This window comes from Medicago sativa, chromosome 2 (assembly GCF_051527215.1).
Source record: "Medicago sativa cultivar Bolivia chromosome 2, Bolivia_mono, whole genome shotgun sequence".
NCBI lineage: Eukaryota > Viridiplantae > Streptophyta > Magnoliopsida > Fabales > Fabaceae > Medicago > Medicago sativa.
In genome coordinates, this window is record NC_140750.1 from 13,848,011 (window position 1) to 13,874,626 (window position 26,616).

General features: G+C 34.4%; 1 protein-coding gene and 1 pseudogene across 6 annotated transcripts; one reads left to right on the forward strand and one right to left on the reverse strand.

Annotated features, from left to right (window-relative positions):
• Positions 1-14,018: 14,018 nt before the first annotated feature.
• Positions 14,019-18,604, reverse strand: LOC146944764 (scarecrow-like protein 21). 5 transcript variants are annotated; one of them, XM_085743102.1, is made up of 4 exons: positions 18,338-18,512; positions 17,610-17,672; positions 15,994-16,305; positions 14,019-15,906 (listed from the first exon to the last, which is right to left on the reverse strand). In XM_085743102.1, exons 3-4 carry the CDS (start codon positions 16,241-16,243, stop codon positions 14,450-14,452), a joined length of 1,707 nt encoding a protein of 568 aa, XP_085599228.1. In that variant the 5' UTR covers positions 16,244-16,305; positions 17,610-17,672; positions 18,338-18,512; the 3' UTR covers positions 14,019-14,449. The 5 variants fall into 5 exon arrangements, with proteins under 5 accessions (XP_085599228.1, XP_085599227.1, XP_085599226.1 ...); XM_085743101.1 differs by lacking the exon at positions 17,610-17,672 and having other exon boundaries at positions 18,338-18,515; XM_085743100.1 differs by having other exon boundaries at positions 14,019-16,305; positions 18,338-18,515.
• Positions 18,605-19,990: 1,386 nt separating this feature from the next.
• On the forward strand, positions 19,991-26,358 carry LOC146944765 (uncharacterized; annotated as a pseudogene). Its single transcript, XR_015026062.1, has 15 exons — positions 19,991-20,243; positions 20,497-20,787; positions 21,281-21,613; positions 21,703-21,793; positions 21,878-22,003; positions 22,092-22,182; positions 22,875-22,931; positions 23,016-23,387; positions 23,465-23,518; positions 23,603-23,745; positions 24,103-24,672; positions 24,831-24,945; positions 25,062-25,115; positions 25,329-25,475; positions 25,811-26,358. The product of XR_015026062.1 is annotated as an uncharacterized LOC146944765 (transcript).
• Positions 26,359-26,616: the final 258 nt, after the last annotated feature.

Below are 26,616 nucleotides of genomic sequence, written 5' to 3' on the forward strand. Positions count from 1 at the left end.
AAGGGCAATTTGGTCATTTCATGCAAAAGAGATATTTAAGCAAGTTGGGACCAAAATATCTCACTTTCTTCTTTCCTTTCTCTCTCTAGATTTTTGGGAAAAACTTCTCTCCTCCTTCTCTCTACCTCCCACGCCCTTTTCTCTCTTCTTCTCCACCAAACTTTCCTAAATCTTCATCTTCTCTTGGTGAGTTTTTAAACTATGTTCCCTTTTGATCTTTTGAACCTAAAGAAGCTTGGATTTTGTTTGATTCCTTCATTTCTTCTCTCAAGGATGGGTTCAAAAGCTAGGGTTTTGGAGATGGAAGTTTGAGTTGGGATATGAAATTCAAGATTTGTTGAACAAACCAAGATCATGGTGTCTTAGAGTTCAAGAAAACAACAAGATTGAATGGGTTAAGCTAAGATTGCAAGAGAATCAAGCTAGGGTTTTGTTGCTTGAGCTTAATGATTGAAGGATTATCAAGCTTATGTTAAGGTGAGTTCCATAGTTAGTTTTCCCACCCTTTGGGATTATGTTTATGCCATGCTAGAATATTATGAAAATTATGAAAAGTCTAGGAATCAAGCAAGATGTTAGTTGCCCTTTTCCTTGCTATGCATGCTAAACATGTTTATACTTGCCAAATGAATGTTTTACAAGTTTCCTATGATCAAATATGTTCCAAAACACTTAGAGACACTTGGTTTGAGGTTTTGGGTCAAAAATACCATTTTTAGGGGTTCTGGACTGTCACAACTCGCCACGGCGAGCTAATGCTCGCCACAGCAAGCAGAAGCAGCAGAACACATGGTCTGCTCGCCTCCTACTCGCCATGGCGAGTAGGTACTCGCCTCCCCAGTAATGTTGCTCGCCATGGCGAGCAAGTGGTGCCTTCTGGTGCTGCTTGCTCGTTATGGCATATTCGGTGTTTTCCGTTCCAGATCTTTTGTGCAGTCTTTTTATATAATTAAACCCCTCAAACCAAGGTCCTAAATGATGATCAAAGAAAGCATGATTCTTATGATGTGAAGCAAGTATTAAGCATGTTAGTAAGGCATAGCATACGAGGGAAATCATGTCATGAAACGGGTAGCAAATTATCCATTAAGCAAGGGGAAAACTAGAGCCTCGACATAGTTGTCGAGAACTAGCTAGTTAGCATGAGTCTTTAGAATGATAAGATGCGAAACATGTTATCTTCGCACATGATTAAGTAAGATATAGCAAGCATGTTAAGATGTGGGTTGATTAGTTAATCACTCCACCATGATTAAGAATGTACAAGCATGAACAAGTAAGACTTTACCATTAATCGTATCGATCAAGGTTCTGAGGTAAACATGTATGCATGATTAGGTTTAACCTAAATTAATGATAAGACCATGACAAGTATAAGTAGGTGGCATGTCTCTTGCTATCCACATCAGGGGGATACAAGGGGTTCTCATTTTGAGAACGATTCAAGCCGTAAGGGACCCGCATGTCACCGAAACCGCAAGACGAAGATTATAACCGCATGGCGGTGTTCGTGTCTCTTGTTTTCTACGCCAGGGGGATACGTGAGGTTCTCGACCTAAGGGGAACGGTTTAAGCCGCAAGGGACCCGCACGACACCGAGGGAGTCCGATGTACGTACATCGGTCATGTATGGGATTGTTCTCGGGGTTACTCCACCCGGGGCTCTCCGTAAAATGAACCAAGATAACTATTTGTTCAATGCTAACATAATAATGAATGAACTTATGTACGCCCATGCATGTTATATTTATGATTAGGTTCATGATGATGCAAGAATGAATCCATACAAGTTTATGTTTAAGAACAAGAGCACTAGATGCTATATGGCAAGTACAAGGCATGGATAGATCAAGTAAAAAACATGATACCGAAGACGATCTTAGGTTTCCCCTATTCGCCCGGTTTAGAATCGTGCCATGATCATGATATGTTTAGGCCTCGATACGTAGAGCGTATTCTTGGCAATGCGGTTTTAGATTCCCCCTCGACCGCCATGACACGTATAGGATGTGAAGCCTATAACAAGTTAAGGTGAGACTATGACGGCCCTAGTATGCACGACCGTCTAGTATGCAAGTCCCCACACACGTATAATCAACCGTCAGGTTGTAATGTAGACACTTGGTGACCGTAGGTTTCCCCTGAGGTTACCTATAGCCTAGGATTTAGGGGAACTCACTGAGACATTATGTCTCATCCCAATCCTTTTTGTTTCAGATAAACAGGTTGGATGTCAAGGTAGTAGCCGGATGGATTTCAGCAAGAGCTCGTTCGTACAAGAAGCATGAAGAATATGGATCTCAAGGATGTACATGTTTTAAATTAGATAAGATATGATGTATTGATAATGTACGAATGCGTTTTGTTGTATATAAATTCATTCGAATTTTTTTTTGTATATTTTAATGTATCCAGTACTAAATTAAACGCACGTGCCAGACTTTCTAGATACGTCTGGTATGGGTGTTACATTTGGTATCAGAGCAGGTCGATTCAGACCGTGCCTTGGGTCATTAAATTACAACTAAGGTAGTGGGACCATTGGGTTCCGGGTAAATGTTCTATTGCTGATGTTAGTTGAGCCTGATCAACTCAATTTTGCATTCAACGATTAGAACGAATGCCTGAGAGCTGAATAGGACCCAGGAGGAACGAAGTATGTAATGAAGAAGTTCGATCATGCCAAAAGGTGGCCGGTGAACTAATCAAGTAGAAGTGTGAATCCTCCGGGAATGTAAGGTATGTTAAGAAGGAACGTTCTGACCATGTCGGGTAAGATGTTAGCAATACTTCATGTACCCGTAATTGAAGAAGTTGGATATATATATATCTAAGCATGACTGAAAGTTTCGGTAAGAGATGTTGGAACGAGTTTGTGATATTCTGGAATGTCAGTACAAGGTTACAAGATAGTTAGGAGTCGACATATGTTGACGGAGTCAGCAGGCTCTCAGGAATAGCAATATGTAAATGAAGTTAAGGACATGTGGGTTTGTCAAGTTGTGTAAGTGGCAACGTAAAGAGGTAAGTTATTCATAGTGGTGGAAGTTAAGAATTCAAGAGAAGGTTTTATGTTATCAGGATTAAGGCATTGATTTTCGACGTGCCAAGAATTGCATCGAATAAGGTTGATGTTGCCATGCATAGGTTATAGAATGATTCATGATGCTAGGAATGAATGATGTGCATTGTTTACTTGAGAATAAAGAATGTTTTCTGAAAAATAGAGTTGGAGAAGCTCACCAATAGCGAACTTGGGACGAAACTTTCCATTTTTATGAAACCTACTAGTTCGTTCCCATGGTTTGCAATAACTATTGGAGAGATGTCTTCACAATAAACTTTTATGTGACGAAAATCTTTTATGACATCAAGTAATGAATGCATATCATATTCTAATATTTTCAAGGAAAAAGACATGGGCAACCATCAATGAAATTGATACGGTTTAAGGTAGCTTTGGAATTTAATGTGTTAAGAGTCAAGAACGAGCCAAGATCAAGAGTATAGAAGTTTCGGTATATAGAAGGAAAGTCACGGATGTTTATGCATATGAAGAAAGAAGTTAAAGCGGTGCAAGTTATGAGAAATCAGAAGGTTCTCAGAATTATGACGTACCTCTCAAATCTATGTTTTGCTTAATAGACTTGCTAAGGCTCGATATGATGTTGAATTATAAAGTTTAAATAATTTTAGAAAGATTTACGCGTATGGGTGATTGAAGTTGACATTTTGAAAATTCGCGAGATTTTCTAGGAACCGGTTTGCTACGACACTTGTAGAGCGAGCTAGACTCATTAGAATCTAGATTTGATGATACATATGTGTTATCAACTCGTTCTATGATTTTAGAGTAACAACTGGGGCCTAAACTCATTATTTGTATATGGTAGAAAAACATCAATGTCAATGACCCATGCGCTATTTTATGAAGTTTTCTTTAAAGAAAAATTAACGAGCAAGCAATGGTATGATTAAGCAAGATATAGTATTCGAGAATGCGAAGGTACAAGATTAGAAGTTTAAGAAAGGTATGTTCAAGTGCTAGACGCGTTTTGTAAAAGAATTCGGGTTTACTCGGAAAACAAGTTCAAGTATGACATGTATACCCCAGCCGGTAAATTCAAATAGCAAGAATGTAAGGTTTACCCCAAGTCAAGTATTATGAGTATAAGATAAGTCATCACGAGTTTTGTTCTTACAAGGCAGTGGTAAGGACAAGTGTAAGGGTGTGCCGTTGGTTGCAACATGGGAAGTCTTGAGAACAGTTCAAGAAGTTAGTATTCAAGTGGTAAGCAAAAGAAATGTGCAGTCTCAATCGCTCTAATGGATTAGAGTAATGGTCTAAGCCAACCGGTGGGAATCAGAGTAGCGCCATGGAAGCTAATCTATTAATCATGAAACATGGAAGTTTAGTATGAAAGAATATTCAGTTGGTAACACAAGTTTAACAAGAATGCATCATAAGACAAGCAAGGATTTCTCGATGTGATAAGTAAGTATGGATGATTATATAGTCGACATTGGCTAAGGTAAAAGTTTTAAGTATGTATCTCCACCAAGGTAAGATGAGAAAGACAAGAGTTGCCATATATGAATTGGTCAAGAATGAATTAATGATGATAGTGGAAAACATGTTAGGTTCAGAAGGTTTCCTCTTGTGATTCAAGTAATGATTGAAGCATATAGTATGATTACCGGTATTCGAAAACGGTAGTGATGTTCAAGTAATACTTGAAGAGATTAATTGAAGATTCAAATTTAGTGTTTCGAAGAAGCATAACGAGTTAATGTCAAGAGGTTCAAGGATTTCTTGCGGATATGTAAGCGGTATTGCAAGTATGTATATTGGTTAAAAAGGGAATAGCTCATCTTCGAAGTCAAGCATGTTATCATGAGAGAGAAGCAACTTTTGAGTAGTGTGTTATGAGATTCGTACCTTTGGATGCAATACTTGTTGAGTGAAAACGATACTTGTTAAGATATGTCAAGCCATGATTTTATAACTTTTAAAGTTAAGACTGATATTAAGGAACTTAGGAACGATTCTTATTTTAAAAACGTGAAAGTGTTCATTGTCGAAACTAAGGAGGTATGTCGTAAGTGATTGAGCTCACTTAAGACTTACAAATTTCAGGACCAACTTGTTGTGAACAAGTTCGGGGTGAGATGTAAAATCTTTTTCAAAATATGGAGACTCGTCATGCGGTTCTGTAATACCCTTATAGTTTCGATTTTGAAATGATAATTCTTTTTAGCCAAGTATCTATTCGTTCCAAGAACCCGTATACCAATATTTAAGAAATTTCTTTAAGCAAGATGCTAGGACACGTATCGTTATCATTTAACAAGTAGTGGCAATTGAAAGTATGCACACGTTATGGAAACAACAACGTTTATATGAAACCAATATCATACAGGATACACGGTAATGTGTTAAGAATGTTTGATATATGTGCAAGTGGTTTTGCTAGAAAGTTTCAAGAGAATGTGAACCACGAAGTTGGTTAATAGATTATTAGATGAAGTAGCAAATTGATTTCGCTTTTTTTCATGTCAAGATATGTAAGTAACCATTATTTTGGGTGCCATAAGATCTCAATGAGATCGGAAGATTTCTTAAGACTCGGAAAGAGATTTGTAGAATCGTTTAAATAAGTAATACATGTAAGAAGCAATGTTTACCCGATAAGATTATGTATGCATGAAAGAATGTTTTAAAGTTGCAAGTAAGCACTGCAGGGCAAACCTGGTATCCGGTAGGATTCCAGTTAAAAGGCAAATCCTGAGTGTTCATGTTTATGATAAGATACCTTTATGAATGGTTTATGTTAAGCGGGTAAGATACGAGTCCGAGACAATACGTCTATGTGTAGCAAGGTAAGTTCCAAATCATGATGTACTAAGATAACTTCAAAGTTTAAGTGATATTAAGATCAATAAAGCTATATGCTCAGGTATGTGAATCAAGAAACAAGACGAAACACAAGCAATGATGAACTTCTTGGGAATGTATGATTAGAATATGTATGGCTTAGACCTTAGATGCTAAGATTTTGTCGTGATGATTGGTAGCCTATCTCTAAATTTCGAGGACGAAATTTTTTTAAGAGGGGTAGGATGTAATATCCCGTCTGTCAGCATCGGTATATTACCCGTGATCGTGTCAGAGGAACTAAATTCATGGAAAAGTAAGTTAATGGAAAATATTTTATGAGATGTCAGCTTTTACGGGAAAAGTATCAGTGTCGTTTGAAACACGTTTAAGGCAAGGGCAATTTGGTCATTTCATGCAAAAGAGATATTTAAGCAAGTTGGGACCAAAATATCTCACTTTCTTCTTTCCTTTCTCTCTCTAGGTTTTTGGGAAAAACTTCTCTCCTCCTTCTCTCTACCTCCCACGCCCTTTTCCCTCTTCTTCTCCACCAAACTTTCCTAAATCTTCATCTTCTCTTGGTGAGTTTTTAAACTATGTTCCCTTTTGATCTTTTGAACCTAAAGAAGCTTGGATTTTGTTTGATTCCTTCATTTCTTCTCTCAAGGATGGGTTCAAAAGCTAGGGTTTTGGAGATGGAAGTTTGAGTTGGGATATGAAATTCAAGATTTGTTGAACAAACCAAGATCATGGTGTCTTAGAGTTCAAGAAAACAACAAGATTGAATGGGTTAAGCTAAGATTGCAAGAGAATCAAGCTAGGGTTTTGTTGCTTGAGCTTAATGATTGAAGGATTATCAAGCTTATGTTAAGGTGAGTTCCATAGTTATTTTTCCCACCCTTTGGGATTATGTTTATGCCATGCTAGAATATTATGAAAATTATGAAAAGTCTAGGAATCAAGCAAGATGTTAGTTGCCCTTTTCCTTGCTATGCATGCTAAACATGTTTATACTTGCCAAATGAATGTTTTACAAGTTTCCTATGATCAAATATGTTCCAAAACACTTAGAGACACTTGGTTTGAGGTTTTGGGTCAAAAATACCATTTTTAGGGGTTCTGGACTGTCACAACTCGCCACGGCGAGCTAATGCTCGCCACAGCAAGCAGAAGCAGCAGAACACATGGTCTGCTCGCCTCCTACTCGCCATGGCGAGTAGGTACTCGCCTCCCCAGTAATGTTGCTCGCCATGGCGAGCAAGTGGTGCCTTCTGGTGCTGCTTGCTCGTTATGGCATATTCGGTGTTTTCCGTTCCAGATCTTTTGTGCAGTCTTTTTATATAATTAAACCCCTCAAACCAAGGTCCTAAATGATGATCAAAGAAAGCATGATTCTTATGATGTGAAGCAAGTATTAAGCATGTTAGTAAGGCATAGCATACGAGGGAAATCATGTCATGAAACGGGTAGCAAATTATCCATTAAGCAAGGGGAAAACTAGAGCCTCGACATAGTTGTCGAGAACTAGCTAGTTAGCATGAGTCTTTAGAATGATAAGATGCGAAACATGTTATCTTCGCACATGATTAAGTAAGATATAGCAAGCATGTTAAGATGTGGGTTGATTAGTTAATCACTCCACCATGATTAAGAATGTACAAGCATGAACAAGTAAGACTTTACCATTAATCGGATCGATCAAGGTTCCGAGGTAAACATGTATGCATGATTAGGTTTAACCTAAATTAATGATAAGACCATGACAAGTATAAGTATGTGGCATGTCTCTTGCTATCCACATCAGGGGATACAAGGGGTTCTCATTTTGAGAACGATTCAAGCCGTAAGGGACCCGCATGTCACCGAAACCGCAAGACTAAGATTATAACCGCATGGTGGTGTTCGTGTCTCTTGTTATCCACACCAGGGGGATACGGGAGGTTCTCGACTTAAGGGGAACGATTCAAGCCGCAAGGGACCCGCACGACACCGAGGGAGTCCGATGTACGTACATCGGTCATGTATGGGATTGTTCTCGGGGTTACTCCACCCGGGGCTCTCCGTAAAATGAACCAAGATAACTGTTTGTTCAACGCTAACATAATAATGAATGAACTTATGTATGCCCATGCATGTTATATTTATGATTAGGTTCATGATGATGCAAGAATGAATCCATACAAGTTTATGTTTAAGAACAAGAGCACTAGATGCTATATGGCAAGTACAAGGCATGGATAGATCAAGTAAAAAACATGATACCGAAGACGATCTTAGGTTTCCCCTATTCGCCCGGTTTAGAATCGTGCCATGATCATGATATGTTTAGGCCTCGATACGTAGAGCGTATTCTTGGCAATGCGGTTTTAGATTCCCCCTCGACCGCCATGACACGTATAGGATGTGAAGCCTATAACAAGTTAAGGTGAGACTATGACGGCCCTAGTATGCACGACCGTCTAGTATGCAAGTCCCCACACACGTATAATCAACCGTCAGGTTGTAATGTAGACACTTGGTGACCGTAGGTTTCCCCTGAGGTTACCTATAGCCTAGGATTTAGGGGAACTCACTGAGACATTATGTCTCATCCCAATCCTTTTTGTTTCAGATAAACAGGTTGGATGTCAAGGTAGTAGCCGGATGGATTTCAGCAAGAGCTCGTTCGTACAAGAAGCATGAAGAATATGGATCTCAAGGATGTACATGTTTTAAATTAGATAAGATATGATGTATTGATAATGTACGAATGCGTTTTGTTGTATATAAATTCATTCGAAGTTTTTTTGTTGTATATTTTAATGTATCCAGTACTAAATTAAACGCACGTGCCAGACTTTCTAGATACGTCTGGTATGGGTGTTACAGTTATTGTGAGCAATGAGAGATTATTTTCGTGTCAGAGACTATTTTGACTAACAAAGTGCAAAATCAGTGACTATTTTGAAATTTTGATAAATTGATGGACTATTGTGACTGCTCATTACACATTCAAGGACTAAAGTGACTATTATCCTTTTTTTTTTTAAAATTATTTTTTGCTGGTTATTATTAGAAATTGATAATATTAATTGTTTAAGAAAATAATAAAAAATAGCACAATACTTTCTTTTAATCAAGTAAGTCTAATAATTAGAAATCTATCTTTTTAGTTGAATAAAAAGAGAATATGGCGTTCAAACTCCAATCCTTGCATATTGCAATATCCCTGTCAATTAAGCTATACTCGCGGGAACAAATTTGCACAATACTTACAGACAACTAAATGTTGTATTTTTTGTTTGTTGAAATGATATTTCGACGTAGTTTGTTGTTTCACAAAGACGGTTTGCAATTTGTAATAGTTAAGAATTGAAACTATTCTTTTATAGGCAAATGTTAGCAATGATAGTAGTTATATTAGCTTATGGGAATTGAATCCAAAAACTCCTCCTTTAAACTCTAATGTTAGTTTCCATTTAATTTGTCTAAGACCATCTACAATGAAAGGTCCTTCCCCTATTTAGCACTATGTTTAATAGGCACGTCATTGTGACATCAATGAGTATGATGCTTATAAAGATTTTGTCAAAAAAAAAAATGGTGCTTATAAAGATTAGTGCTTTTATAGACACATTCTCTCTCATATTACTCATGTGTCCCACATGTACAATTAATTCTATTTTTTCTCTATATTCAATTGTTGTATTATTTTAAGACTAAAAAGTAAATTATATAATAGTTGAATTTGAATTTGCTTGATTGTAGCATACGGCCGTTGGAAATTTTACACAATTAGCATTTGGCAATTGTTGAATTTGGCAACGCTTTGATAGTGATAGTCAACAAGATTAGTTATTATTTAGATTATGTAATTTATCATCATTCATTTTATATTGTTTTTTCAAGTTGTAACTTTTTCTTGAATTATTAATAAAAATAAAAATAAATGATCGTTTTTTTTACAATTTATAATTAAATTACTTCAATATTTTAAAATTATATAATTATGAATGAGTATATAAGTTATTGTTTAAATTTTTTTTTGGTGGTGTCCGGGGTTCGAACCCCAAACCTTGCATATATTATGCATTGTCCTTACCATTCATTTTATATTGTTTTTTCAAGTTGTAACTTTTTCTTGAATTAATAATAAAAATAAAAATAAATGATCGTTTTTTTTTTACAATTTATAATTAAATTACTTCAATATTTTAAAATTATATAATTTAATAAAAATAAAAATAAATGATCGTTTTTTTTACAATTTATAATTAAATTACTTCAATATTTTAAAATTATATAATTATGAATGAGTATATAAGTTATTGTTTAATTTTTTTTTGGTGGTGTCCAAGGTTCGAACCCCAAACCTTGCATATATTATGCATTGTCCTTACCATTCATTTTATATTGTTTTATCAAGTTGTAATTTTTTCTTGAATTATTAATAAAAATAAAAATAAATGATCGTTTTTTTTACAATTTATAATTAAATTACTTCAATATTTTAAAATTATATATTTATGAATGAGTATAATAAATGATCGTTTTTTTACAATTTATAATTAAATTACTTCAATATTTTAAAATTATATCATTATGAATGAGTATATAAGTTATTGTTCAATATTTTAAAATTATATATTTATGAATGAGTATAATAAATGATCGTTTTTTTACAATTTATAATTAAATTACTTCAATATTTTAAAATTATATCATTATGAATGAGTATATAAGTTATTGTTTAATTTTTTTTTTGATGGTGTCCGGGGTTCGAACCCTAGACCTTGCATATATTATGCATTGTCCTTACCAACTGAGCTAAGTTCATAGGTACAATTATTGTTAAAATTTAATGATATAGAGTTATTGTTGTGACCAAATAAATAATTGTTTTGAGATACTTGATTGGAGAAATTGAGTGCTTATTATTAATTATAAAATGAATGACATGTACGGTCGAAACTCGTTTAAACACCTTAATAGGATGCTGCATTGTCGATGACCTAATATCACGTGGAAGTTCCTTAATTATTTAATGAGCAATGCTATTATACTCTATTTTGAGAGGTGGATCCATTACTAGTTTTTCTTTTGTGGCTAAAATAATGGTCTCAAAAATATATCAAATGAAATTAATGCCATGGACCATTTAATAGTTTTAGGCGTTTTTTTTTTGAGTTAGTTTTATTAGCTCAAATTTATTTATAACCTTAACAATTGCTAATTGTACTAAAATAAGCTGCATTTCTCTAACATTTCATTCTTATAAACATTTTTCATTTGTTAAAAAAAGTTGGAAAAAATTTAGCCACACCATGTCATGGCTAATCATGAGAAATTAACCAACTGGAAACTTACTCGTTATATGAAAAAATTCATTAACCAATTTTCGGGCGATTTTTCCCGAAGACTGGAAGAAACTACAGTGTCTCAAGTACAAAGAATTTGCTCAAAAAAAAAAAAAAGTACAAAGAATTATCTACTGGATTCGAAAAATAAAGGAAACAGTTTATCATACACGAACATATTTATGAGGTTAGAAAAGTAACTTTACATCCCATAATTTCATTTGAATTTCTTTTTCGTCATATTTTTTTTTCTCTTCCCTTTCCTTTATCGAATGGGAAATGCTGGAGTGCACGACATAACAGTCGTGTAAATCACACGAGTGATGGCAACAAATTAATGTTTGATTTTTTTTACTTAAAAAAAAAAAGAAAATTATTGTTTGACTTTTTAACATTAAGAAAAAAAAAAGTGTTCTCTTTCTCAGAACCACCGTACTCAACGTTCCCAATCCGAACTTTAATCCACCAAACACTGTGTTTAGGATCGCAACAGATGAAATCTAGAAAAAGAGTTATAATTTTTCTCAATCCAAACTCATCTTTCTCAATTCAAGAATGAAATTGATGAAGGAAAAATTTTAAGGTTTGCTTAAATTCCATTTTTATTCTATTGCAATTACTACATACAAAAATTTGAGTATTGATTTCTTGTTACCTTCCTAGTACTCCATCGGTTTCTCTCTCTTTGATTTTCTATGTATTTTCAGAGTTTTTGCATTTTGTATATTTGATTGTAAACGGTGTTGAATTTGTTGTTGGTTATAGATGTGGCCAAACCTTATTCAAAAATTGGAGGACTTTATGTCATTGAAACTATGTTTCTGGAACTTACATGAACCAGTTAAAGGTCAGGTTACATGAACCGGTTAAAGGTCATATTCTTACCAGTTAAAGGCTTGTAGAATTGGTGGTGAGATCAACCAATTAGTGGCGGTTAAATTGTATTTGGCGCTGCACGTGGGAGTGATTTCAGTTGCTTTTTTTATTTTATACAAAATCAATAAGAATAAAAAATAAAATAAGAGTGTGTGCGTGACTTTTACACTAAGCACGTGAGTCGTGTATTGTCGTGCGTTTTAAATGTCGTGTGAAATAGCAATACTCTTATCGAATATATTTTGTTTTACTATTGTCCCAAAAAGACTATTATTATCTTACACAAAACACAATTGAAAGTACCAAGACCTGGAAAAGTTGGTCCAAATTTTGATCACAACTTCAATGAATGGTACATGCACAACTCATGATATATTAACCAGTTCATGAGACTTGCATATGAGAACCAACGTGTTATTGTTTTCTTTTGAAGAAAATAAAATATTAGAAAGGTTTCTACATGAGTATCTTAATAACAATATGAATTTTGCTATTCACCCTGCACATTTTGCTCGCGCCCTGCAAGCCTTCCAAATATACCGTTGCTTTAGTTAAGTCACGCTGCGTGACTTAACTAACGCACGTTGTATGCAATGCGTGACTTAAGTCACGCACCACTGGCCTATGCGCGAGTTAACTCACGCACGTTGGCCGGTGGTCTGTCCACAAGAACAGACGTTTTTGTGGACGGTGGTCACATTTTCAACCTTCAATTCACACATTTTTAACAAACTTTACACGTTTTTTTTACCACATTTATGGTAGTTACAACCTAGGCTCCCATTTCTACCTATAAATACATCTACATATTTCCCTATTTCCTCATACCATCTCACTTTCTCCCCCTCCTCACTCTCTCCCTCTATTTCTCTTCTTCTTTTTTTCTTTTCAATATTCTCTTTGGGGTAAAAAGTGATCAATTTTCGTCGGGGTAAAGTAGTGAGTAGCCGACTTGGGGAAATGATCGACCCGTGGGATAATTTTAAATCTGTTTTTTTAACCGCAGAAACTTTTTACCGTGGGTAAAAAGAATTTCTTGTGGTAAAAAAAAACCAGATTTAAATTTAGCCCAAGGGTTGATGATGTATTTTCCCCAAGAAGGCTGCTCACTATTTTACCCCCACGAAGATTAATTACTTTTTACCCCAAGGAGAAAATAAGTAGATATAGTGAATAAGTTCAAACTTATTGTATGAATTATTGTAATGTATGAATTATTAATAAAATGAGATATTATTTATGCCTCAATTTTGTTCCTTTATTTTATATTTGCTTTTAGTTTCTAATGTTGTATTTACCTTTATTTATATTTGTATTTATTTAAAGAATAATATCGAATCAATAATTTAGAATAAAGTTAAGAAAATAATTTAGATTAATGTAAACAAAATAATTTCAAAATAAAGTTAATAAAATAATTTAGAATAAAGTTAATAAAGTTAAGAAAATAACATAATTTGAATAAAGTTAATATAAACAAAATAATTTTGAATAAAGTTAATAACATAATTTGAAAATAGTAAATAAATTTAAAAAAAAGTAGCCTTGCGCCACTTAACTTGCGCAGCGTTACTTAACATGCGCATTAATTTACACTTGCGCAAGTTAACCAGCGCAGGGGCATTTTGGGCATGGCTGCAGGGTGCGAGCAAAATGTGCTGGGTGGAGAGCAAAATTCTAACAATATACACTATTCAACTTTGTTCAATATTTGAGCCTGTTCAATGTGTTCATTCATATTATTGTTGTGTTTGGAAATGTGGCATGAACTAGGAAATGCAGCACAAACTTGCCACCACGCGGACGCGATTGCTCAACATTCACAAGTTTATCTTCAAAGTCGTCACATTCTAAGCGGGAATCACGGTTTCCAAACTCAAATTAAAAGGGAATTAAAAGTAAGAAGTAAAAAGGAATCGAAGTAGTTAATGTAAAGAAGGACAAACACTTTCAAAGGTTTGTATTATTTAAAAGCTTAGGACTGCAAAAGTGGGGACTGGGTTTTTTTTTTCCTTTGTACAACAAGTTTAGAGATTCATCTCTATAATAACCTACAAAAGGAAGAGGAACATAGCTAAATCTCAAGTCCTATCCAGAAACTTGGTCGCTAAAGATAAACAAAAAACAAAAAACGAACAACAAAAGTAAATCTATAGACCTATGATAGCGAGTCAAGTCGGCCCAAGCATCAGACAAGTCTTTGCTTTAAGCCGCTCGGTTCACCCTATTTAACTCCTACATAGTCTATTTATTCTACGATTTTACCTACATTTTGGTATCGAACAAAAATTGCACATACGAACGCGCTCTCATGATTTCAGTCATCTAACTTCAAGCCTCATCTTGTCTACAGTCGGCCCTGTCAATAACATCTCCAAGCAGAAGATGTGCACATAACTTTACTCTTCCACGCTAAATTGATAGCAACATCTGTTTCTTCAATCCTATAATCTTTATTGAAATCTTTCAAGAGAGTTCTAACTGAATCAGTCACCGAGGGACTCAATGGTAACGGTACAAAACCCGCCATTGAAAATCTTTTCCTCCACTTTCCAAACAGTTCATGTCTTTCAACTCTCTCATCTCCCTCACAAGCTATGATGTTAACGATATCGCGAGCCACACAGTGTTGTTCTGCATTAATTCTCTTCTTATCATCTCTAGGAAGAGCCACATCAATTGATTCAAACATTGCAGTGTAATAACTTAAAGTCTCAGCAAACCTTGGTAAAAATGGAGAAGTGTTTGTGTTTGACTCTTGCTCCACAAATAACACAACCTTAGGCGACAAAATCTTCACCAGTCTCAAAAGCCTGTCTCTATGATTCTCCATGCTCACGCTCTCGTCCGGTATGTGATGCAAAGCAAAAGGAAAATTCACAGCAAGAACTTCATCATGTTGAACTTCAAAATCTTCCAGTTGAACCTCACATCCATACATTTTAACACTATTAAACTCAAATGGAACTCTACAAGTTTTTGCACAATCTTCTAGCTTTTTTCCTACAATATCAAGTCTTCCACCTCTAGCATGAAACGATTGGGAATCATCGATACCTGTTACACGAACGAATGGAGGTCCGCCAGGTTTATGCTTGAGAGCATGCAAAAGTAACATCCACTGTGATCCTTGTGCAATTTGGAAGTCAATTATATGAATTCTTGATTCATTTTGCATTGCTTCACAAATGACAGCATTGGATGATATGTAAGCAAACTGAAAATATGGGCAAATCTGATACAAAGTGTGCATAGCACTCATCAACTCATTGCTTGTTGGTTCTTCACATTTCAACGCATTATAAATTGCACTCCCTGATGATTCCACCCTTGCTCTTAATCCCTCCAACATGTAAGCACCTAACCTTTGAATTGGAGAACCGCCAACCGATACCATCTTTCCCAACACGTTATTCATGAATCCTATTGCTTTTTGAAAATCACCATCAAATACAAACTGTGCACATCTAATAAGTTCTTCTTTCAAGTCTAGCTTTGGAATCATTTCTACAATTTGAGACCAATCATATTCGGATGTACCTTGGTGGAGGCTACCGTTTAAGTTGGACTGGCAGCTGTCGATGATATCTGAATTGGGACCTAACAATGAAATCTCCGATTCCTTATAGCCTAGCTCTGAAATCATTAATTCATCAATTTGAAATTCATTATCTTGAGATGTACCTTGGTGAAGGCTACCATTTGAGTTGGACAGACAGCTGCCGAATACTTCTATATCGGTACCTACCAATGAAAGCTCAATTTCTTTCATTTGGTGCTTCAATTCAAAGCTACCATCGTCCGCACTAGAGTAAACACCTAACGGTGATACATTTGTGGTGTTGTCAGAGGAGTCATAGTGAGAAAATTGTGGTGAAAAAGGATTCCTGGTGTTGGATGCATTACCACTAGAAGATGAAGGAGAATCAAAAGCTATGAATTCATTGGCTACTTGAGAAGATTCCAAGGTACAAAATTGCTTCTCCCAGTTGCTTGTTTCCAAAGAAACATTGGTTCTTTGACTGATACTACCATTATTTGAATTGATTTGCAACGTTTTGAAACGATTGTTGTTTGAATCAATCTGTCTCAAAGACTGTTGCTGGTAGTATAACGGTATACCGGCTGAACTACGTTTCTTTTGAGAAGTATACATCGAAAATTAAGTTGTTTACTCGGCTAATAATTATTGCCAACCACTAAATTAAGAGTCAAAACCTGCAAGCATAACAAGATAGTAGAAAATCATTAAGCATTATTGGAGCTTCAATGCATAATTAGATGACAATCTATACAAAAATATAGGTCACTGAGTTTTTTCCATCTAAAAGTTTATAGATAGAAATTAAATTCAATAATGTTAGGATCCACCAGCACCAACCCTTATTTAAAGCTGAAATTGAACATTAAAAATGAGAGTAAGTACAAGAAGCAGTCAAGGACTTCATCAATGTGACCTACATAGTAATTTTGGGTTTAAATGCTCTTTTGTCTTATAAAGCTAAAACAAACAACACAAGGATATGTTTGTTTGTCATGAATCATAAACCAAACATAGCAATTACAGTGATAAAAAGCTTTCACTGTACCATAATTACTAGAGGTACAAAAAAATATGAGAAAATTTATTTAGTGTGTGATTGGTTGAGTATTAATGACTAAAAGTGAGCACGATGATAGCCGCAGGCCCGCGGCAGTGCCATAATAGTGTCGTGACAGCTGAAATCAGTTCGTTGTGATATCAGTACTATATATTTTTTGTGTATGTGAGGTGTGCATGTTATTTAGACACACAAAAGTTCGAAGATCGTACCACTGTATAAAATATAACTCGGAAGTTTGTGGTGTCAAAACCGAGGAGAGAAAAAAAAACAATATAAAAAGTGCGATATTGTTGTTGGATTTTGTGTCGGACAAACATTTTCGCTCATAAAATAGGGAAGAAAAAAAAAGGAAAGAAAAGGGCAAACAAATGCACCTAAACTTCAATCAAGATTCTCTCTAATTGGGAAAGATAGTTGGAATGATTATTAAGGGTTAAAAACATTAAATCTCTAGTATGTTACAATAGATTTGAATTAGTAATACCTTCTAAAAATTCATCTACTAGTAATAAAATTTCACATAATTAGAGATAAGAAAAGATAGCAACCGAAAGCACATATTATAAAGAAAGGAACAAAAACAAATCTTTATTCCATATTCCCTAGAAATAACTTTTAAGCAGATTTAGCACACACTTCACTTTACAACAGCTGCAATAGTAACATAATCTCAAGCTAAATAAAGCACAATCACTCTAAAAATTGAAAGCTAACCAGTAAAAGAAAAAGGAGAAAACGTGTGACAAGCATGAACATTTCAGAATAAGGTATGAGTTTACCTCAAAAATAAAATTACAAATGTTGCACAAAAATTGTAAATTCTACAAATTTCAGAAGAGATAAAAAGCTTTTATTTAACATATAACACAAATGAAGAGACAAAATATATTAGTATCAAGAGTACAAAGGATTCTCTACCTTGTTATATCAATGTTTTGAAGTTAAATGTCAAAGAGATATTAATTTCAATAGGTACCTACACTAGTTTGAAAAAAAAATGTTATCAATAAACCACCCAAGACAATGTTCAAATCCCAGCTAACAGAAGAACTCATGTTTAGTGTTCATGATGCTTCAAATGACACCGACTTTATTCGAGGGAATTTGTTAGATAAAAAGAAGCAATGTGAAAGTAATAATTTTCCCACTTAATTTTTTTTCTAGGTTTTTTTTTATTGCTTACAAAACCGTCGAAAAAGTGGTAAAAAAAACATAGGTAACTATGTTTTGATTTAACTAATGTAAATAGTTTTTATATTGTCAATCAATTATAATGATTAAAAATGTTTGAATTTTATCGTAAAAAGTCACACACAGCATTGATGATTGAGATGTATGCAAGTTTTTACACTTTAAAATCATAATATTTTAAAACCAAACATTAAGTTAAATTTATACAGACAAATCCAAAGATAAACTTCCACGAAAAAGTGGTTTGTTTATAGTTTGAATAAAAAACAAAAACAAAAGCTTCCACTACAAAATGAAACAAAAACAATATTCTGAAAACACTACCTTGACACAAAATATTTGAACCTATAACATAAGAATTCAAACATGAACACATGCTATATATTCAGGGCCCACAGACAACAACACAAATTCATGAAACCTTAAACAAACCAAAGTGTTGGAACAGAACATACCTCAGGCTCAGGCTCTGAACACAGGTGAGAGGTTGTTCAGTTACATGTTGTGTTCTGTGGCAGAGATTCCTAAGACACAGAATATTTGTTTTGTTTAGAGAGAGAGAGAGAGAGGGGGGTAAGTAAGCAATTGTATAGGCTGTATCAAGAGTCTGCTAGAAAACGATGGATTGGTGGTAATCTGTGAGCGTTGGTGTGATGATTATATATAATTTACATTTACTTTATTATAATATAAAATATAAGTCATATTCATAGTATCATAAATCATAAACATAATTCCATACATGAATATTAATTTTTAGTTATAGTATAACAGTAAAGAAATGCATATCTTCAAAAAAAAGTTCATGGTATTTAGTCAAAAAATAAAAGTTCATGGTATATATCAATTATCCTGTTAATATATGATAATTACAGTATGACACTGGGTGGGCCCTGCATGCTACAAGGATATTCCTAGTGTATATATATTTTTATAAATAAATAAATTGGAATGTTCTAAAAAGAGTAAAATAATCTTTGTTTCATAAGTAAAAAAAATAAAATGATATTTGATGAATTGGAGTGTAGGTTTAAATCAACAATTTCTCATATTTGAGCATTTGGTGTTGTGAAATCCATATGTATGATGAGTTTCATACATCAACCTTTACAAAATCATGACCGGTGGAGACATCCTCTTCTTTGCACGAGAGTTTTACTGTAACTTTGCTGTTTCTCTTCTGGTTATTATTTTTTAGTCTGTTTTTTGACATTTTGATGATCTGACTTTGTACAAACTTTGAGTGCTTCTCTTTTGCACGCCTTGTACGAGATGAACCTCTTTGATCTATTAATTTCATTTTGGCTTGTTAAAAAAAAACATTTACAAAATCATGTTAGTAAGATGTTGATTACCCAACATTTATTTATGAGAAACTATCTAGCACCTTTTTTATGATAAATTACCTAGCTAGCACTTAAAAATATATTTTTGGACCTTTCAAAAACAAAAATATTTTTGGATCTTATCTCGTCGAGTGTGAGACACTTGTAATATGAGTGATCCGACAACTGGTATCCAAATTTGAGTTGGAACTAGCTCAACTCATATAAAAAATAATGTGAATTAAGTTTTGTCTAAAAAAATAATGTAAACTACATCAACTGGTGTCCGCAATATCAAGTTTTATCTACTTAAATTTATAGTTAATTAAGTAAATGATCTCTATAGATATTGAGAATTTTGTTTTTAAGCATTACAATAAAATTACACCTTGTAGTTCATATAAACTTTTCCGTCAATATTCTTAGTCTAAATAAAATTTTCCGTCAACATTGCCATATGCAAAGTTAAAGTTTGAACTTTGAATTTTCCACTTATTTATTGCAACAAAAACTTGTGATTATTGCTTAGTTTGATATAAAAAAAATGTAAGAGGAAAAAACAATAAAATAAAGTGGAAGATTAAAAATAACAGAAAGTAAATTATTATTTGATTGTTTTTGTTTTTTTGGTACAAGATCATTATTTGATTGTTTATCTACTAAACTAAATATAAAAATACATGTCCGTGCAAATTACCATTTTGCCCTTATTGGGGGCATTTTGGTAAATTAATTAATTGGACTCCCCTGCCTATATATATGTGAAAAGAAAAAAAACAAAAGAAAAGAAAAGGGAGAGAGAAACGGGAACGGGAGAAGAAAGGGAAAACGGCGGTGAAAAACGGGAAAGGGAGGAAAACGGCGAAAAACTGCGTAAGAGAAAGGGAAAGTGACGGTGAAAAACGGCGGCGCCGGTGAGGAAGAGTAGGAGAAAGGGAAAGCGATGGGGGAGGTTGGAGAGAGCGTAACAGAACGACGAAATTGATGGGGAGAAAGGAAACGGTGAAGAGCAAGGGGTCGCGTTTTCTCATCAAAGGTTGGTTTTTTATCCTTCATCTGCTTGCATGTTTAGATTATTGGTATATTTTGCTCTTTTATGGTGTTTGTTTTTGTTTTTTTTTCTCTGCTTCTTCTATTGGCCTGTTTGATTGATTAATTTTTTGATCAATTGAGAGGATTGTTGTTTTCTTCATTCCTTTTTTGGTTAATTGAGGTTGCATGTGTGGAAAATTGGGTTTAGGGTTCTTGATTCATGGCTAAATATATAATGAAACAGTATGTGGCTGCAGTGGGAGGAGAAAGAGCATTGAATTCAGTGGATAGTATGTATGCAATGGGACAAGTGTAAATGGCAACAGAGTTTTCTGCAGGGGAAAAGAGGTGTGAATAGTAATAACAATAATGAGGAGATGGTGAAGGTGAAGATGAAAGGATGAGATGAGTTATGGTGTTTAGAGTTGGTGGTTTCTGGTAACAAGATTAGTGCAGGAAGTGATGGAAAAGTTGCTTGGAGATAAACTCCTTGGCATCATTCTCATGCTTCTGGTGGTCCACCTAGACCTCTTAGACGTTTCTTACAGGTATGCAGAAAATTTTATGACCAAATCATTTGTTTTTTCTTTCTTTAAAAGGTTTGAATTTGATTATTGACCCTGCTTTATTATGATTGTGATAAAATTGATGTTGTTTGATTGTTTGTTTGTATGCAAAACAGTGGAGCATGCTTAATTATAATTAGTATAGTACTATATAGGTGGAGTGAAAAATGAATCATTCTACTTGAGAACTTTTTTGGTAAGTTGTTTTTGCAAGATATTAACTTGAATTGATTTGAGTCTGTTAAATTTTGATGAGTTAATTTATCTAAACCTCATATAACATTTTGCAGGAAAGAAACTAGGAAGTTGTTAGTTATGTGATATTTGAGTAAAATGTTAGTAGCAGCTGAGGTATGTAAGGGGATATGATATACATACATTTGTGAATAGATTCAATAAATGTTTTAGTTTGACATTGCATCCTGTTTTCATTTTCTTGTGTTTTTGTGTATTGACCAACTCGAATGCATTTTAGAATTTGATGGCAGCAGTTGGGATACCTATAGGATATGGATCTCCTTTGACCCTCACAGATACATCAAGCAAGATAAAGAAAGGAACAAAGGGGGATGCCAGCAATTCTTGACCGTGTTCGCGATGGAGTGTTGAGGAAAGTATTTTGATTTGTGACTCATTTGAATACCTTCACATGTATGTCACTAAAAACATGTTCTTTGATGTTTTTGCATGTCTATAAAATTGGTGTTATTGATTTTTAGTATTTTGGTTGTATTCCTCTGAAATGAATTCCGATTTAAGTCCTTTAAGGAGATCCAAGATGGAGATTTCAAAGTGGATGTTTTGTATGGTATAGTTGCGACTCCTAATTGTTTAAATTTGTTGTATTTGGTTTTTTAATTATATAGATGCTAATGAAGGGTATATTTTTTCTTTAAGAAATCATTGGTCTTATTCATGAGATAGTAAAGTCGACGTTATTTGGATCTGGAAAAAAGCCGTGTACCAATCTTGTGCTCAAAGACAAAGCGTAAGATTTTCTGATTTCAGGATGTTGAATTGTATAGTAATTTTTCTGATTGATATGTATCTGACAATGTTGTCGATTATGCAGTGGAAATTTGGTCGATGCAACATTATGGGACAAATATTCTGTGGACTTGATGAAGTTTCTTGCTGAAAAGGAAGGAAACAGGACCTGTTGTGTTGATATTAACTCATGCCCAGTGCAAGATTGCAGGTGAATATTTTGGACATTTACTATTTTGGTAGTTCTTTCCGTTGTTCGTCACTTTGTTTGTGTCATTTTTTTGGTTCTTATTTTTCAGATAACGGTACACCTAATCTTTGCAACAACTGGTCCGGGTCAAAGTTGTTTATCAATTTGAAACATCCGGTGGTTGAGAGGTTTAGGGCTAGGTAAGTTAACTTGGTGCTCTGGATGTTAATTGTTGGGAAAGTGGTATGGAGATTGAATCATTTAATTATATTTATTTTGTTTAATGCTCATAATAAACTATGTATGTTTTAAAGCAAAAATAAAAATTGAAATTGGTGTTAGAACAGTCGACGCAGATTGGTGTATTTACTAATTCATAATTAGTTGCATATGATATGCATCTGTCAGCCATGCAATATGAAACTTGAAGTAGTAGCTCAAATTAAGTTTGGGTAGATTGTTTGCTATGAATGGTGGTTTGTGTTTTCAGGTATCTGGTTTCAAATGCAACAAACTTGGGGGTTTGCTCAACTTTATTTTGGATTTCGCAATTGACATTTCATTGCTTGTGGTATTTATTTTATTACTAGATTTTATTATACACAAATTGGTATAAAAGAAAGTTGCATGTGGTCACTCTTCAAATGAATCTAGAACATATTCCCTGCTGATTGGTTCTGATTCCAATTATTAATATTTTTCATATTTAGCATGTTTTTAGTGCTATGAACTTAATCTTATGAGTTATGTGTGTTATCAGCAAAATTCCATGCATCATCTGTCAAATTGAATTTGATTCGGTAATTTTCTATGATATGCAGTGTCAGGGGCTTCTTTTATGTTTTTTACTTCTATATTTTAAGATCCTTATCTTTTTAGTTGTTTTGTCTAGGTTCTTGACCATGGATGATTCTTTCTTGCTAGAAAATCGGGCAATTTTGAGGGCAATGTATGTCATTGTTTTGTAAATTACTACTATATTATTATATGTTACACTTCTAAATCCTAAAAAGATATTGGTAATTTTCTATAGGGCTGAGTTGGGCTGATTCTGTTTCATTTCTACATATGTGATCGAACCGACTTGTTTGGAGATTCTACGACCAACCTAAGTCATCAGCATTCATCATACCAGAGGAAATTGTGCTTTATTATTCAATTGAAATCCATTGGTTATAGGCGTTTAATATTCTTTCTTTTTTGTGGTAGGTTTCAAACTCAAGTTCATAGCTTTGCTCAGAACCTCAGTCATCAGTTCTAGGTTTCTCGCATGATCCTGCTGTGATTGAGAAAATTAAGGCTCACCTTCATCCTGGTGGAATGGAGCCAGAGGTGATCTTAAGAGGAAGCCATTGAGAATTTAGTTGAACTCATGCTATTTTCAACACAACATTCAAAACATAAAGTATGTTTATTAAAGGCGTTTCACTGTTTCATCATGTTAATATTGCTATCTAAATCATTGCTTACACTGAGTTTCAGGATGTGGTTTCAGAAACTATACATGCATTTCGAGCTCCTGTTGATGATACCCAGGTATTATGTCACCCATTTATTCAGATGCTTTCTTAAAAATATAGATTTTGTTCACCAAGTGCTTTATTTGTCTTTGATTTCTAGGATCTCTTTTCTGATTCTGAAATAAATGATATTAAAGAAGAGGCCCTCAATGGGAAGTTGAATAAGCTTTCCGAATAAGTGTTTGCCCCATCTATGCTTTCAATGAACTTGAAACTTGATTCTGCTCCTGTTGATGGTGATGTGTAAGTTTTTAGATGTCTCTTCCTTTGTTATCTTCAGATTTAGTCACTCACTTGCTGTCCACATAAAGTTTCATTGTCTATTTATTGTCACCATTTGTTTCATGTTGCTGATTCTACTATAAACTATAATCCTTACTTTGGGATGAGCTTAGCTATATGGTTGTTAATTTGGATTTTTACGTTGGAAAATTCTGGTACTGTAATGATGAGAAAGTAAATGATGGACAAATAATGATGACCTGTTTATCTTTTTCCTTTAAAAAACCTTTGCCTTTTAATTCTTCCATAGTGTAGGACTCTTCAATTTGCTTTCCATTGTTCTGGAAGTTAAAAATGACAACCAATCCTTTTCTCCAGGTCTTCCGATGATGAGGACAATGACAAGGAGAACACAGTGCCACACTTACATGGATCAGCTGACTTGTCTTTACCTGCAAGCGGTGACCCTGTCAAGGCTTTTGTCGATGAAGAAGCCGAAGAGGAAGATGACAGTGACAATGACCTACAACGCTTCCAAGATAATGAAGAAGGTGATGATGATGATGATATCAAGGAGCTTAATGATATGATAACAACTGGATATGAAGAAGCGCCAATTGATAGAGAAAAGACCAACTCCATCAGCAATGGCTTGAGCAGCAGGATACAACTGGGATGGATAATCTACTCCAGAAACTTAATTGCGGTTCAAGATTGAAAGAATCTGACGATGAAGTTGAAGAGGAAGACGAGGAAAGCAAAGAAACTGAAAATGAATCTGACGATGAAGTTGAAGACTTCACTGCTCCATCTGATGCTGTGAAGATCAATCTGAAGAAGGCGAAGCAGATGATCCCGCAGATGTTTACGGATAAAGATGATGCATATGTATCATCTGATGAGGAAACTGAGGAGTGGCTAGCCAAACAGTCCCTCTCTTATAGAGTTGTGAGTTCTTGCTTCTCAGCTACTATAGTAAATGTATTGCTGTCACTTTGATTTTGGCAGGAAGTTTATTGCATTTCCATCTTTGCATGCACTAAGGTACTCATGTGATGAAATGATGATTATTTTTGTTTTCATATCAAAATTGTAATATGTAACAGGAGAAGAACGCTCAATTCTTTTCACCGACTGAAGATGAAAGCAGCAGGGGAGTTTTCAATCTCATAAAGAAATTAAATGTTGTTCCTGATACCAAGATAAAAGGAAGAACTCCATGTAAGATCTGTTAATTTTAGTATTTCACGAAATTGGCAAAACCTATGCAATGTACACCAATCAGGCTTCAAGATTATGACAATGCTAACGGTTTGTTCCATTATTGTATGCTGCAGCCATATTTGATATGCCACACATTGGCCAAAACATAACTAAATCATCAAAGATAGGTTACTTTGAGCTGCTAGAACATAGCTATTTTACCTGATGAAGTGCTCCTTTATCCCAGCAAATTTGTTAAATAAAATTGTAGGGGGTCTATATATGTAGATGTTTTTCTGACAACTTCATTATATACCTGAACCACAAAACTGTTTTTATCAGCAATACAGAACTGTGTTTAATGTGATTATTTCTGAGTTATTTTGTTTTAAATATTTCAGTTATCTTTTATCGGTCGAGCTTCAAATCAATTTATGCCTTCTTCTCAAAAGCATGGATCAAGCAAGGTCCGATCATCATATATATTTGGGAGAGATGACAGCAACAGCAGACCTTCAGTGTTGATGTCAGAGGATTCTTCAGATACGGTAATGACTATCAGAAATTCGAAAAACTAGCATGTCATTAATAACTGTAATGCTATACCATTCTTCTATGAATTATGCTAGCAAAACACTCTGACACACTTTTTCAACACTCTTTCATCAGTTGAAATTCATATGGATCCAACTAAATTTATGTTTAGCATGCATGATTTAGTGGAATCTGTGGATAATACTACTAGAACTGTGATGGTAACAAACATGCTTATTCAAATCGACCTCTCCTTTTTTAAATGCTATTTAAACATGCAATGTTGTTTACGTCATTTACATTCTACTGTCATACTCACTCCTGGTTTCTCTGTTCGGTTGTATCTCAGATTATAAGGGAGAGTCAAGCACCCAAAGTTGTTTCTGCCAAATTCCAAAGAAATACACAGAACAAATATGCCACTTCAACTTCTAAATCTCCAGAGTCAAATGTATCACTGATGGAGATATTAAGCAGGTCCTCAAATCTTACAAAGCGTTGTGTCAAGAATGCTGCAGTTCAGCAAAATGAATCTATATTCGAAGCATTTAAGTTAACGAAGAAGTCAATTAAGACAGGGGAAAGAGTTTGATGTATGATGTGAAATGATGGTATTAATCGGTTTTTGGACCTCCATGGGACATCGGTTTTTGGACCTCCATGGGATAAATGTAAAGTCTAATTACGACTATTTTTTTCGAATTATCTGTCAACCAATTATATGCAAACTGAGACATGATCCTTTTGATTTCTTTTTTTTCAGCTCGAGACTTATGGTGTTTTTATGTATGACATTATCAGTTTATTGTATTTTGTTTCCGTTAATGATTGTTTTGGAATTATAAGTTGTGCACAGAAATTTCTCAATCAATTGAATTATGGTTTTGTGTTTTGAAAGACCTGTTATACTTTTCATTTATTTCTATTGCGCATAATGTATATGAAGGCTCATTTATATGTTACTTCCAACTGTGCAAATACAGTAGAAGACTTACAGATTATCAGCACAATCTAAATTCTTAGACAGGTAAGATCCTGATGTAGTATACCTCAAATATGTTTTGTCCATTCAATGTTCCTTGATGCTTCACTAATAGTGACGTATCATTCTAGCAAATAAAATCAATCCCTTGGCAATTGTAGCATAATAATTTG

Excerpts from the sequence above, each read along its gene's own strand:
- LOC146944764 (XM_085743098.1), bottom strand. The coding sequence starts at position 16,243 with ATGTATACTTCTCAAAAGAAACGTAGTTCAGCCGGTATACCGTTATAC.